The following is a 15,255-nucleotide window of genomic DNA, read 5'->3' on the forward strand; positions in this document are numbered from 1 at the left end:
CTGCTTTTTAGTTTTTACACCAGACAGATATGGCATGTTTGAGTGGTTTTATTGGGCATATTGGGGGATCTTTCCAGTTCAGAAGGAGTTAAAAAAAATCCAGATTGGACTTTGACTGCCTCATGTCATGCTTATCATGCGGCTTCCTCACACTGCTCTGTTGAATGAATATCAGCACCATGTTTTCAAGTACTATTTTAAGCTGGTGTGACAGTAAGATTGTTTTGCTGTTTCTTTTTGTCTTGCTGCTCCTCATAAGCTCACGGAGGAAAAGAATCCGGATTAACTTTCCTCCTGGTCCATGGGTTATTCCCCTCCTCCAAGACGTCTTGACTGGCTTTGATCATCACGCTGCAGATAAGGTAGGCTACTATATCCCGTCTCACTATGAGATGGTGATGTTGCTTGCTTTCCATCCTTAGCCCAACTGGGAAACTCCAACTCCCATTGTCATTGTGACACAGCACTGCACATCACCTTGTGTTCACTGCACACTGCATACAAACAAATTTGCATGTATGCCTTAGCCGTGCAAGGGGGCAGCCCTCAATGGCGCTCCAAGGGAGCAGTGCGGCGGGACAGTACCATACTTAGGGTACCTCAGTCATGGAGGAGGATGGGGAAGAGCACTGGTTAATTACCCAAAGAAGATTTACATTGGAAAATGTCACTTAAGCCAAATAACCACATAGCTGATAATGAATGTTTGTTAAAGATTATTGTGTCTTAATTACAGGCTGCTAAGAAGTATGGAAACATTTTCAGCGTTTGGAGAGGATGTGTGAAAATAGTCTATGTGTCAGGATTTCAAATGGTACATGAAGTGTTGGTCACACAAGGAGACAATTTCCTGGATCGTCCAGTATCTCCTCTATATAATGAGGCATTCAAAGGCAATGGTAGGGAATGTCTATTTGTACTGTGTGAGTGTAGACATTGATCATAAGCTTCATTCAGTGTCATACAGATTTCAATGGAAAATGTCTTCACAAATGGTATAGGCTCTGAATACATCTGCACGATTACATCAGGAATATACTGACATGGTTGATGTAAAGGAATTCATGTGAGCTTTGGTCTAACTTGTATTTCTCAGTACAGTGTTCTGTTAATATGATGTTAGTTTTGTTGACTACTTACATTTAATTGAGAGGGATATTAAGGACACTTGCATATCTAAGGAAAGTATCCTGTCTCAACACATATCCATTCCATAATTTACACAGTCTGGAAGGAATTGCAGAGCAGTCTCCTGATGATCTCTGATAAACATTGAGAGGGCGAGGGTGTGTTGGGATGCTGAATTATTGATTAAAAACACATATACACTGTAAACCCAAACTTTGACTGAAAATAGATGTGATGTGGATAAATGAACATCAAAGTTATTCGTGTTAATTTGATGATGTTGTCTGGTCCATTTACACCAAAGGGATTTCTGTCAGCAATGGATACAGATGGAGAAGGCAGCGGCACTTTTCAGTGAGCCACATGAAAAGCATTGGCAATGGCGGAAGAACCATGGAGCTGAACATCCTGAAGGAATGTGCACTTCTGTGTGGAGCAATCCAAGAAGAGCAAGGTAAATGATAAACAGCAGATGTTTTTTTTTTATTGTTCATTTAACTCTCTCACTGGATTCCCATTCTTGGGCTAAGAGTCTGACCATTCTCACCCCCTAGGCATGGCTGCTTTCTTATAGCCAGATCATTCCTGTGAACTTACAGTAACATGATCCGATGCACAGTACAGTATATAAAAGCAGGTTTGATGATATTATTGCATTGAAGATATAATATCCAACAACATTATGTGATATTGTGTATTCAACAACAGAGTAGAATATTGATATAATTCATATACTATAATTTATGTATTACAGTGTAGTAATGTAGATTATGTAATGTTGTTTCAATTTTTCATCATCAACTGAACTGACATGATTGCATCATTGGTCAGGGGGTGCCTTCGATCCTCACATGAAAATTAACCATGCGGTGGCGAACGTCATCGGATTTTTAATATTTGGGAAATGCTTCAGCAGCAATTCCCCTGACTTCCAGGCACTTCTCAACCTCAGTGCAGAATCTGTTTCACTCGTGCATACACCTCTTGCTCAGGTAGGTATTTTTTAATACTGTGTTACTGTCGGAAATGTTGTTTAGACTTTATTTAAATGTCCCTGTTGTAGTTATGTAATGTAATGTAAAGGACAGTGTGACAAACTATGTAACACCATGTACCATTACGTACTGTATGTGCACTGTAGAAGTCAAGTAAGTAAAGTGTAATAATTACTTAATATACCAAATATTACTTAAAATCACTTATTATTACATGTTACATGTTTTGGACATGGCTTTTTTTAGGCCTCTGGATCAGATTAGAGTGACCCAGAAACATTAGTCCTTTTTGGTCATCTTAATATTTGTCATGTAAACATTCTCCAGTTCTCCAAAGCAGGGGCCACTTCAAATTCCCCCTGCACTTTAGGCCTATATTGAAGGCAGCCAGCTTTAAACCAGACCCCACCTCCTCTTGGTCCCTTGCATAACTTAATTATACTGCAAATGTATTTTCAAAGATTCCTTTACAAAATATGTTATATTTCATGTGAATCTGCATAACATTGAAATTATGTCGGGGGGCGAATAAACTAGCCTCAAGGTCTGTAAACGGCCCTCGAGACATAGGTTCCCCACCCCTGTGTTAAAGTGATGCAGTGATGTGAAGTTCTGCTTCATGTCCACCTTTGGTTACGTCACAAAAGAGGTGTTGTACATGTTCACTAGTGAGCTGGTTCAAACTACATTGGCTTCCCACCAGGGCTTGACATTAACCTTTTCACCCACCGGCCACTGTGGCTAGTGGTTTTCCGGAGTCACTAGCCATTCAGGTATTCCACTAGCCATAGATTTTGTATTGCTTTTTTTTCTTTATCATGATGGTGTACATCTAACCTCAGAAGATAATGTTCTAAAGCAAGATGAGTGTATAGCTTTCTACATGGAAGTATATCAAGCACATAGATACTGAGTTATTGACCTTTTCTTGAACTTAAATACAAACAATTGATACACAAGGGGCAAACAACAGAATACAGGCGACTATGATGCGTATGTCACACCAAGGAATAAGCTGCCAGCCAAATTGCTAGTGACATTGAAAGTATTACTAGCCAAAGCCAAGTTTTACTAGCATTTGGCTGGTTGGCAGGTGCCAGTGTCAAGCTCTGCTTCGTCAATTAGAGATATTTTAATTACTGCTACAATTAGGAAACTAAAAAACAATGAAACTATGGAAGATGGGTCTTATATTCAGTTACTACTGAAAATAGCCAAGTAGGCCCAAAATCAAGCATGTGTAGTAACTGGCTGCAATTAGCATCATTCTTGACCTGTGAATATATGTATGGTGAATATATGTGCAATGTTGTGTGTGATGTCGTTTGGTATTCTTCTGTATTTATAGATGTATGCTACTTGACACCTTAATTTCCCTCTGGATCAATAAATGATTCTCTACTCTCTACTCTACTCTTACCTTCCTTTTCCTTTCCATAAACACATTTCTGACTTTTTTAATTTTTGGAAGCCTAAAAAAATGCAGCTTAGCTTTGATTTGCTTCTTTAATTTTCAGAAATAAATGTTTGAATGCAGATTTTTCTCATTTCTCTGGTCTTTTAGCTTTATGATATGTGTCCATGGATCATGAGGCGACTGCCAGGACCACATGAGATCATCCTGAGCAACTACTCAAAGCTCGCATACTTTGTAAGGAAGCAAATTGAGATCCACAAGAAAGACTGGGATCCCTTTTACCACAGAGACTTTGTTGACTCTTACATAGGGGAGATCGATAAGGTAAGGCAGGATAAGGGACTTGGTTGCCCATATGTGGGTAGCTCATCTAATAATCTAATAATGTGCAATCTGTTTTGCTATTTGTTTAAAAATGTATTGCTATATCTGTCTTGCATTGAATTACTCAGTATTGGCACATGTTTACTTCCGTTTATTTGAGGTCAAATCTCAACGGCATCCATGTGGGTCAGTGGTTTCCTGACCATTTATATCATAGACATATTATGTGCATCTGTCTATATTGGACATGTCACTGCAGGGTTGCAGATTTGAAAACAGAAGTGCCACTGAGATACCCTTGGCCTTCTTCCGTATCCATACACTACTCTCCTGGCACTACTGTTGTACCTTGCCCCCTCCTCAGATGTGTGATGATTTTAATGATTTGATGTATGTATACTTGGCTAATAATAGATCCAATTCTATTCTATGTATTATTGTACATCAGAGAAGGAAGGATACAGAGGCTGGTTTCAGAGTGGAGAACCTAGCCTACTGCACGCTGGACATGTTTGAAGCCGGTACTGAGACTGTGACCAGCACACTGCGATGGGCCCTCCTCAACATGATTAAGTACCCAGTCATCCAAGGTACCACTATTACAGTACAAAGGGGTCACACCCCCACCTCATCACAGTGCAGTTACATTGACCTCAACCCCAACGCATTACAGTTAGCGCAAGGGCACTTCAGCCATGATGAAAGTATAAGGATACACATTTGTCCTAATGGTGAGAGTGGGATTTGACCCTGCTACCCTTTGATCCTATGAGGATCCTCCAAAACCCATTAGCCCATTGTCTAGATCACGGGTGTCAAACATTCAATCTGGCCCCATATCTACGTAGATAGATATAGCCTGCCCTATAGGTAGATATATATATATAGAGATATACTGTATATAAATAGATATAGATATCTGGCCCCATATCATATCTACCAGACCTATAGAAAAAAAAAAAACGAGAATTATCCCCTCCCGCCCGAAAAAGAGGAAAGTCTCCTGCCCGTTACAAAGTTGCTGCAAGTTTTCAATACATGAGAACATCTTTTTTTTGCTCGCCATTTACCTTCAATGCTCCTGATACACCCTCTGTCATCCACCTGGAGATGATTGACTGCAGAATGATACCGATATGAAGCAGAGATTTGTGATATTTTGCAATTGTGTTACCGGTTCGGCCCACGTAAGTTTAAATTGGCTGTATGTGGCCCCTGGACCAAAACAAATTTGACACCCCTGTTCTAGACACTGTAGATGCTTTCACTTTTCACACAGAGCCCCATCACAAATCCTGGGCTTGGAAAATTGATCCTGCCACACATCTGCTGCACCCTATTGGGTAATCAGCTCAACAGACAAGGAGGCCAGCTAATTACTTAAATATCACGTTTGAAGAGCATAGACAGAGGGCAACACCCAGGACCTTTTCATCTTTCTTAGGCTAAATTCTCCATGTTTGTTCAGAGACCAATGGGGTATTGGGACATGTCACCATGTCTGAGCGATGACCTCATGGTTTTTGTGTTTGTTTACAAAGAGGAAGTCCACAGTGAGATTGAGCGGGTGGTGGGGCGCTCTCGCCCGCCATGTCTGGCTGACCGGGTCTACATGCCCTACACTAACGCAGTGCTGCACGAGACCCAGCGACTTGGCAACATCCTGCCCATGAACACACCCCGTGTGGCACGCAGAGACACAACGCTCGGAGGATACCTCATACCTCAGGTAACGGGCAGCTAGCTGAGTTAGTTTGAGTAGAGTAGAGTACTTTTGTTGATCCCAAACGAAATTAAGGTGTCTGTCAGCGTACATAAACACACAAATAGAAAAAAAAAACATCCAAAAAAGACCTTATACACATTATTGTACATTACAGTAGTTGTCGAGACTTGGGTGATTTTTTTTGTGGTAAATTCTCTCTTATGTCAGACTGATCTCTTTTTACAGGATGGAACAGGTGCTGGTGATGAGTGTTGGAAAGGTTCAAGATTCAAAATTGCATTTGTGTGTAATACACATATGCGCACCACTCAGTACAAAATGTCCCTCTGAATCGCTATATACTGTAGCTCAACATATAGTATACAATGTTGTTCAAAATACCATACTTCCAACCAACCTATTTGTTTTGTGATTGCTTTATGTGAAATGTCAATAAGAAACAGACAGATGCTATGTGAGCCAGTGAAAGATGTTGGGAACATGTTCAGTGCTGTATTTCATGTCTTTAATGCCTTTCTCTGTTGAGAGAATGCGGCGCTAAATGATGAAGTGAAACACATTTTCCTTCTGATAAAATGCATGCTGATTCTTGTAGGGGACCATGGTCATAACCAGTCTGTCGTCAGTGCTCCATGACAAGTCAGAGTGGGAGACGCCTCTCCAGTTTAACCCATACCACTTCCTGGACAGCCAGGGTTCGTTTAGGAAAAGGGAGGCCTTCTTTGCTTTCTCAGCAGGTATGTCAGACTGTACTGTACAGTATGTTGTAGTGTATACGTAATTGCTTTGATCTAAATTACAACGTGTTGCGTTTTACTTACATTTACTTTCCCTTTTCATTCATATCCACACTAGGGATGGCGGTAATCTTTAGCCTCTTTTTTTTTAGCTGCACAGAAAGGACCTGTCATGTCCAGCGGCGTAAAAATAATCACTCTAGCAACATCCCTAGAAGACACCAGATAGATTATTTGGTATTTTTCATGTTTGGTTTTTCCAGACAGGCCAGACCTCTGGCTTAAGGATACAAATATTATGTCAATACTATGTGTATTAATTAACCATCCTCAGTATCGTTAGAGGAAAATATAATGCATAGAGATATGAGACCAATGCAAAACATACTGCACCTTACAGGAAGTGTCCATTGCCGTGTCTTTGCCTCAACTCAGAGAAGAGGATGCTTTTTAGTAATACTATAGAAGAGCTGTCCCTCTGTCCCCTGTCCCCTCAAAATATAACCAAATGTATGTCATGTGCGTTGTATGTGTATGCGTTCCTCTACTCAGGGAGGCGGAGGCTTTTTAGTCATACTATAGAAGAGCCATCCCTCCTCACAAAATATAACCAACTGTATGTCGTCGTGTGTGTGTGTGTGTGTGTGTGTGTGTGTGTGTGTGTGTGTGTGTGTGTGTGTGTGTGTGTGTGTGTGTGTGTGTGTGTGTGTGTGTGTGTGTGTGTGTGTGCTCCTCCGTTCAGGGAAGAGGATGTGCCTGGGAGAACATCTAGCCCAGATGGAGCTCTTCCTCTTCTTCACCTCCCTCCTCCAGCGCTTCTCCTTCTCCTCTCCACCGGGGCCGGAGCTCAGTCTAGAGGCCCAGGGCACCGCCGTCATGGCCCCCAGGCCCTTCAAAGTGCACGCCTCACCTCGCTGAGATGAAGCCATGTGGCTGTCTGTGGCCCAAACAGGAAGCTAGCCACTTGCTGACTTGCCACTTGTTTGACTTCACTCTCTGCGCTGTACATCTTGTGGTATTGTTTCAGCACTTAGAGAGACTTAGACCAACAACTATGAACTGAACCATTTTATCAATAGGCAGACAAATTCCTCGGGCCCCACCAAAACAATCCACTGTAAGAAGCCCCAACAAACAGCCCCACCATGGCAAAAATAATTCAAGAGGGCCCTGTGACTATAGTTTGCCAAGGGCTGCCAAATGGTTAGAACCATCACTGACTCTGTATGAGTGTTAAATTAGAGTCTCTAAGTGTTGAATTAACACTGCTAAACTTTACTACGGAACAAGTCAAAACGCACAATACGCAGGCATCAAGGCTGTGGCACTCCCAGTCATTGCTAACTTCTTCTTAACACCAAGGGCCATCTTTGGTTGCGCACAACCAAAAAGGGTTAAAGCTGTTTCTGCAATGTTAGTTTGTACTGTTTATGCTCTATGTAAATACATAATTTCTTAAATACTGCAACGAGCTTGTTGTGCAATAGTTCACTCCACTGAATGTTTAGTATGCATCTATGTATAAGTAATAAACTTGAAACAGTTGAGGGATTTGTTTGCTTATCTGCCTCTGTTGAATGAATGCTCTGTGAGAGGTAGACCTTCACTGCTGCTAAGAAAAGTTAATAACCCATTACATTGTTTTGGTTTCTTGGGGGACTACATGTACGTTATAGTAATATGGACTTACCACAAAACCAGTGATTGTGGCATAATGATACCTGTCCAGCCTAGCCTCCATTGCTCTCCATGGCCGAAATGCTATTGGATTTAACAGTAAATAATGTGTGTGTGTGTGTGTGTGTGTGTGTGTGTGTGTGTGTGTGTGTGTGTGTGTGTGTGTGTGTGTGTGTGTGTGTGTGTGTGTGTGTGTGTGTGTGTGTGTGTGTGTGTGGCGTAGCTAGTGAACAGTAATGTGTTATCACATAATTACAAGCTTATTACAGAAACCATGATGAGCTGTGAATCCTCACCTTCGAATGCAATCATGCAAAATATTTATGCAGATTCAAAGTATACATTTTTATTATAAATTCAAAATATTTACATTTTTATCTGCTAATTTATGATGAATATGGCACATGATTTCAGCAATCACTTCCAAATAATGGCCACCTGGGGGCAGTAGTTGTCACCTAATAGAAGTAGTGTTTCGGTGGGCTTGGAAAGGACTTTCTGAAAACATTAGCTCAAACCCGTTTCAGATTGACCACCTTGGAGGAGCTTGTGTTGTTGTCATAAACGGGTGAGGTGAGTGGGATCAGTACTTTATTGGGTAGTTGGCTTTGTTCTGCCTGCGTATCTTGCAATACACATCATTCGTTGGTTTTTGCTGCAGTTTTAAGGATAAAAGACAAAAGCTTTAGAACTAAAAAAAATCTGTCTCGCATGGTTCGTTCCAAACCTCGAAGGTTTACTACCCAGGCAGGCAGCATGTTAAAAAAAAAGTCCACATGCTGCGTAAATACGTGCAAAAAAAGGTGCATGCAAATCTAATGGGGCCATCTCCAGAGCATGTAACAATGTTAGGCGATTGGCTACATTATTACCACGGGATGTGAAGCAGAATACGCCGCCAACGCACACAATGTTACCTTAGTGCTGCTGAGCTATGTGGAAAGTAGCAGCATAAAAGAAAACAAGGAATATGTTGCTTTTGGCAATGATTGAACTCGTATAGGTATATTGCCTGTGCAACCCTAAAGGATCCTGGGGTCAAAGATCATGTTCTCACCTCTGGACATAGCAGTAAACGGTAGCTATTGGAAATGGGGGCAATTCTCAAGTCAATTCTTTGGTCGAACTAGTCAGATCAGTGTTGTTGCTGGAATCCGTTTTTCTCCTGAGAAGCTCAGCTGTGTTCTTTCTTTTACAGCTACATGTAGTCCTCTGAAGACATACGTGCACTTTATGAGTAGGGGTGACTACTCATAGACTTGTTGGAGTAGGTTGGCTGAGTGCAGCATGCCTCTTGTGGAGTTCATTGCAGGATGGGTCTCAGGTCAGTGTTATCTTGGTATAAGGAAATTATGTATATCTATTTGCTATGCAAAACTTGTGTATAAAAGACCATGCTTTTCAGGTGCAGTGGGACTAGCTGTGGGACACCCCATGGACACAATAAAGGTAAGCAAGCACCACACCTGTGCAATGATGATGAATATGTTTGAATATAAAAATGAATACACACACTTCTAAATGTTCATACATAATGTAAAAGGAGCCCACCCCATTAAATTTGCACGATGTCTGCCTCTGGACAGGTACGGATTCAGACTCAGTCCAAGTACAAAGGAATTGTGGACTGTGTCACAAGGACCTACACACATGAAGGGGTGAGTGTACAGCAGGACACCGCAAGCCAGAGATGGCAGCCAGTGTTGAAACCTTTTACACCACACGCTATGCTAGCTGTCTTCACATTTCATTGACATGATAAATGGACTGTATTTTTATAGCACTTTTCTGCTCAGAGCACTTTACAATGTCTGCCTCACATTTACCCATTCCCACGCCGGTGGTGGCAGAAAAGAAATGTACAAGAAATTGCATAGCGCTCTAGTTGTCCTGCAGACTATCTCACAAGTAAGATTTTGACCAGGCAATGTGGTAGAGGCTGCCACACAGGGTACTAATCTGCCATCAGGAGCAATTCAATCCGCTTACGTACCTTACACATTAATGTAAGAAATAAGTCTTAAAACGAGCTGATTATCATGAAGGTGCCATATCAAGAGTGCTGATTAGTGTACTTATTATCCATAATAGTCTAGTGTTCAATAGTCCATTGGCACCAGTAGACAGACATAGCCTCCTAACCAAGTCAGCTTACAAGTTAATAAGTGACGTCCAAGTGAAGTGTCTGTCCGGCATGCCTTTTCATCGTCCCCATTGTTGTCCTTTTTTTTTACAATCAGATCCATGGCTTTTTTAAGGGCATGGCATTCCCTGTCTTGAGCGTTGCCATCAGCAATGCCGTGCTCTTCGGTTCCTATAGCAACGCTCTGGACTACCTGACTCAGTCTCAGAGGGGCGAGCGCAGCCACGGCAACCAGGCATCCGCAGCTGCGGTCTTCACAGCCGGCTGCATCTCAGGTGTGGCGCAGGTAACACACGGAATACTAATGTCATTAGCCCTCCCTTTAATGGTGTACACACATACACTCAGAGTCATTTGCATTTCATTATATTATTATAATGTGAGTTAATGATTTAATTAGAGGTGTATTATACAATATGTATAAATGTGTAAGTTGGTCTATATTGGAAAAAAATTGTTGCAAGGAAGCCAGGCGGAATACCTAATGCTGAATATTTAAAATAATGTGCATTGATGTGTAATATACATCAATGCACATTATATTTATATATATAATGTGTGGGTCTGCTTTCTTCTTCTTCTTGATCTTCATTTTATTATTTTTCTTCTTCTCTTCTCTTCTCTCTCTCTCTCTCTCTCTCTCTCTCTCTCTCTCTCTCTCTCTCTCTCTCTCTCTCTCTCACACACACTCTCTCACACACTCTCTCTCTCACACACACACACACACACACACACACACACACACACACACACACACACACACACACTGTCTGGTTTCATCATGAGAGTTTTTCATTTGCCGTAATTACAAATGCATTCCATCCGGTCTGCCTCTGCATAAATAAGTCCTGTGTAATTACTGCCCAATACTCTGGGCGCCGGTCTTGTCAAAATAGGCTTGTGTCCAGCCACGCTCGCTGCTCACAGAGGAATGAAGACATTAAAAATCAGTTGCTGCACCCCCCCCCCCCTCTCTCTCTTGTTAAAGATTCCCTTTTTTATTCTGTGCATATTATGTATTTATTATGCTTATCCATATTACATCCAGCACCAACGCTAGCCCTCAGGCAGTAGCTCTCCACCCCACACTTGAGCAACCATGCTGGGCACCGGCGAATGAACACACAGGCTAGATATGGCTGAACCTACCAGGGGGCCCCTGACTGGTCAAAGGAAGCAAAACTACCATAGTGAATGAATTAGTCTATCATGTCAAATAGACAATATTGTTATGTACTCCTCTCCACAAGTTTACAAATTATTTTATATTACTGGCTCAGAATGACAATCTGTTTGTAATTTGGGGGGGCTATAGCAACCTGTAGCCTAGGGGCCCCTGGCTGTCTTACTCCAGCCCTGGCATGGGGCAACCCCTCTGGCATCTTTTCACTCACTCTAGTCTTGTCTAGTCGGGCCTGCCTGTGCCTGCCGTGCCTCTGCCTCTCTTTGTGATTCAGGCGGCTCTGTGTACACCTGTCTGCCTGTTACACACACTGCCAATCATCTGCCATGCGCCGTGTATGATTCCATCGCGAGTCATTTCCTCCTTTCAGAGCAATTTTCAGATACAGAGATGTCTTCTGAAGTGATAACTGGGAGACCGCCACTCCAGAGAGGACTAGAGTGTTGTGTAGGGATTGAGAGCTACTCCTCAAAATGAATACATGCAGCTAGAAATTGAAGTTAGCCCTTGGCGGCAGTGACTAAAATGGAAAAGGCTGTTACGCTGGGGACCTGGGTTCGATTCTGGCCTTACATCATCTCTCAACACCCACCCCCCTCCAATCTTTCTCTTCCAACCATTTCCTGCTATCTTTTCATGGTCACTATCTTAAAAGGCAAAAAGGCCCCAAAAATACTTTAAAAAGAAATATTTTTTGGCAGAACTTTGTTCTTTTTGGTGGTCAGCCACCATGTTGTGTGTGTGTGTGTATGTGTGTGTGTGTGTGTGTGCGTGCGTGCGCGTGCGTGCGTGCGTGCGTGTACAGTGTTTTTTTCATTAGTTATCACATCAGCCCTATTGTAAATAAATGTACATCTGTACACATAGTAATATACCGTCTTAATTCATAAGTAATATTATATGCATATAAGATCATTTTGTCCTGGGCCCTGCCTGCACTATACATGCAGTACTCCTGTGCCCCCAGGTGTTTGTGACAGCTCCCATTGACCTGGTGAAGGTGAGACTCCAGAGCCAGACGAGGAGTGTGAAGTACCGGGGCCCCATGCACTGCGTGGCCGTGATCCTGAGGGAGGAGGGGGTGCGGGGCCTCTTCCGGGGCATGTGGGCCCTGGCCCTCAGAGACGTGCCCTGCTACGGGCTCTACTTCCTGCCATACGAGCTGACCGTCAGGATGCTGACAGACAAGGACAGACAACCAGGTGAAGTGCCAGCTTCGAGAAAATGTTTTCTGATGCACAATTAAGTTGTACACTTAACAGTTTTGAATCTGAGCAACTACTAATTTATTCTTCATTTACTTGTACTTCTAACAATTTAAATGTAGGAACTAGGCATATGGTGCATGGCTATTTGTGAAGCTTTTGTAGCTTGTTTGAAATCGTAGCTTGTAGCTGGTGAAGTTTGTTTGAAATCGTCAGGCTGGCTGGTTGTGGGCTTTGATTTGCATTCTGGACATTTTGGACAGAACGTCGCCTTACCGCCTTACCACATCACACCCAGCCATGTGACACTCTTACATTGAGATTTTTCAAAAAAAGTTACATTTTGACATCCAGCTGTCAATAGGCAGACAAGGCAATTGCTTAGGGCCCTACCAAAACTAGGTGCCCAACAGTCATCCCAGCCATGGTAAATGTTGGAAAAATAATTCCATAGGGCCCCATGTCTATATTTTGCACAGGACTCCCAAATGGGTAGAACTGCCACTGCCAGCCAATCACAATCCAGACAGCAAATACCAAACCGTTTTTCATCTAGATGGAATTGCATCACTGACCTATGGCCTCTTACCCCGCAGGTACGTTTGCGGTGCTGATGGCAGGTGGTGTGGCGGGGGTGGTGACGTGGGCGTGCGCCACCCCCATGGACGTGGTGAAGGCCCGGCTGCAGATGGTGGGGGCGGGGGGCCAGGCGTACCGGGGGGTGCTGCACTGCATCCAGGAGAGCGCCCGGCAGGAGGGCGTCCGGGTCTTCTTCAAGGGCCTCCTCCTCAACAGCGTCAGGGCCTTCCCCGTCAACGCAGTCACCTTCCTCAGCTACGAGAGCCTCATGTCCTTCCTGACGGCAAAAGGAGCCAATGGCTGACCTGGACCGCTCCTTTTGACACTGGCAGAGCTCAAAGGTGCCTGAAGTGTACTGTGGAGGAGGGGTGGGGGTGGCAACATGTCTCAGTGGGCTAGTGTGCCGCTCCATTACACCGGGGAGCCGGGTTCGACTCCTGCCCAAGGTCGTTTCCCTATCCTTCTCCATGTCTCTCTCCACCCTCATTACCTGTCTCTCTCAGTGTCCTATCTGATTAATAATGGTGTAAAAGCACACAAAAAAAACATTAAAAAAGAAACAGGACTGTAGCATCACGGTTGCACACTGGTGCACATTTTGGCCAATTCAAAAGTAAGACATGGCGAAATGTAGCAAAGCGGTACAACACTACAGCTGAACTCATCAGACTTCCTCCCTCTCAGATAAGCCAATAGCCACATCTGGGGGACAAGTGTTCTACAACACTCCTACATTCATGACTAATTTAAAGTAACTCTCAGTAGTTTTTATATTCTACTATCTTCTACAAACAGAAGCAGAATAGTCTCTCATTAGAACTACAGACATGGCCTGCTCTCCAAAAAGCAAATTCAGAAGCATTTTTCATCCTGTTACAAGTCGATGGACCACTGAAAGAATATTAGAAACATTTTAAACTTGAAAGAACGACTTAATGTTGCTTTAAGATGTAACCAAAATGGGACTCTTTTTGTTTTTGCATAGTTTTTTTTAACAGTGCCTTGATCCAGCCAGTCTATTCTGTCTGGTGTGTCTGATTGTTTCATAAAAAAATAATCAACCTCATAAAAGGACACGCACAACTAAAAAGGGAACTTTTGAAGTCAGCTTCAACTTTGTCCATGGGAGCAGTATGTGAGAAATGCCACTGTGAAAATACTCATGGTTGATGGGACCACCACTTGAAATCAAGTTTCACGAGGTTACAGCGCTTGTCGGTGCTGGAAACTTTGAGAACACTACACATAAATGTTTACACCATCATGCAGTAATAATTACAAACATGACCTGTGCCAACATGTACCGTTGTGCTCAAAATAATAACAGTGTCAACACTGCTTTTTAAGATTATTTTTTTTACTTTCTGTAAAATATTATAAAATTAAATTATCTTTTCCCATTTTCTTGCATTGAAGTAGAATGTGCATTTCCCCCGATGCATTTATGTTCATTTAAGTACACTTTATTTGAAGAATTTACATTCACTCACCTTTTTAGAGACACTGCTATTATTTTGATCATAACTGTATTTCTTATCAGTATATTATGTACACTATGTAATAAAATGGCAGATATTCTGTCTACAAATGAATGTTAATGCCATCATGCAGTACGTTGAAACATGACCTGTGCCTACATTAATCGTGTGAAAATGATATCGAAGACGACAGAAATTGATCATTTTTGTCTACAAATGAATGTTAATACCATCACACAGTAATACGTTGAAACTCTGCCTGTGCCTACATGTTTTTTTTATCATTATGTGTATGCAATAAATAAGACAACAAATGTGTATTTTTTTTGTCATCCAACTGTTTTATTTAAAGGGTGGTGGAGCTGACAATGACAATCCTAGGCCGTCAAATCCCAATCCTTTCTTCAGTCCTTCACACACTCTTATCATCCTCCCAGAAGACTATTGGAAACGTGTAATGCTGAATCACTTATTCTGAGCCTAGAGATCCTGTGTATCTATTTCACTTTTCCGGTCTCTTTTGGTGATTGTGTCTGTGAAGACTAAATCAACTAGCCCTGTTTTATCATTTCCTTCGTGGGGGAATGTTATCATTCCCTAATTCCTTTCCTTTAGGGTTTGGAACAGAAGTTCTGGGACGGATTTGGCCTTGTTACCAGAAAA

At 42.4% G+C, this 15,255-nt stretch overlaps 2 protein-coding genes across 3 annotated transcripts; both read left to right on the forward strand.

The window, feature by feature from the left end:
• Positions 1-131: 131 nt before the first annotated feature.
• On the forward strand, positions 132-7,956 carry LOC134452829 (cytochrome P450 2J2-like). 2 transcript variants are annotated; one of them, XM_063203448.1, is made up of 9 exons: positions 132-362; positions 737-899; positions 1,433-1,582; positions 1,960-2,120; positions 3,688-3,864; positions 4,313-4,454; positions 5,406-5,593; positions 6,186-6,327; positions 7,070-7,956. In XM_063203448.1, exons 1-9 carry the CDS (start codon positions 165-167, stop codon positions 7,243-7,245), a joined length of 1,497 nt encoding a protein of 498 aa, XP_063059518.1. In that variant the 5' UTR covers positions 132-164; the 3' UTR covers positions 7,246-7,956. The 2 variants fall into 2 exon arrangements, with proteins under 2 accessions (XP_063059518.1, XP_063059519.1); XM_063203449.1 differs by lacking the exon at positions 737-899 and having other exon boundaries at positions 281-362; positions 7,070-7,952.
• A 278-nt stretch (positions 7,957-8,234) lies between these two features.
• Positions 8,235-14,902, forward strand: LOC134452830 (solute carrier family 25 member 45). Its single transcript, XM_063203451.1, has 7 exons — positions 8,235-8,577; positions 9,203-9,328; positions 9,410-9,453; positions 9,591-9,662; positions 10,245-10,433; positions 12,298-12,532; positions 13,132-14,902. Exons 2-7 carry the CDS (start codon positions 9,292-9,294, stop codon positions 13,416-13,418), a joined length of 864 nt encoding a protein of 287 aa, XP_063059521.1. The 5' UTR covers positions 8,235-8,577; positions 9,203-9,291; the 3' UTR covers positions 13,419-14,902.
• Positions 14,903-15,255: the final 353 nt, after the last annotated feature.

Source organism: Engraulis encrasicolus, chromosome 7 (assembly GCF_034702125.1).
Source record: "Engraulis encrasicolus isolate BLACKSEA-1 chromosome 7, IST_EnEncr_1.0, whole genome shotgun sequence".
Taxonomy (NCBI): domain Eukaryota; kingdom Metazoa; phylum Chordata; class Actinopteri; order Clupeiformes; family Engraulidae; genus Engraulis; species Engraulis encrasicolus.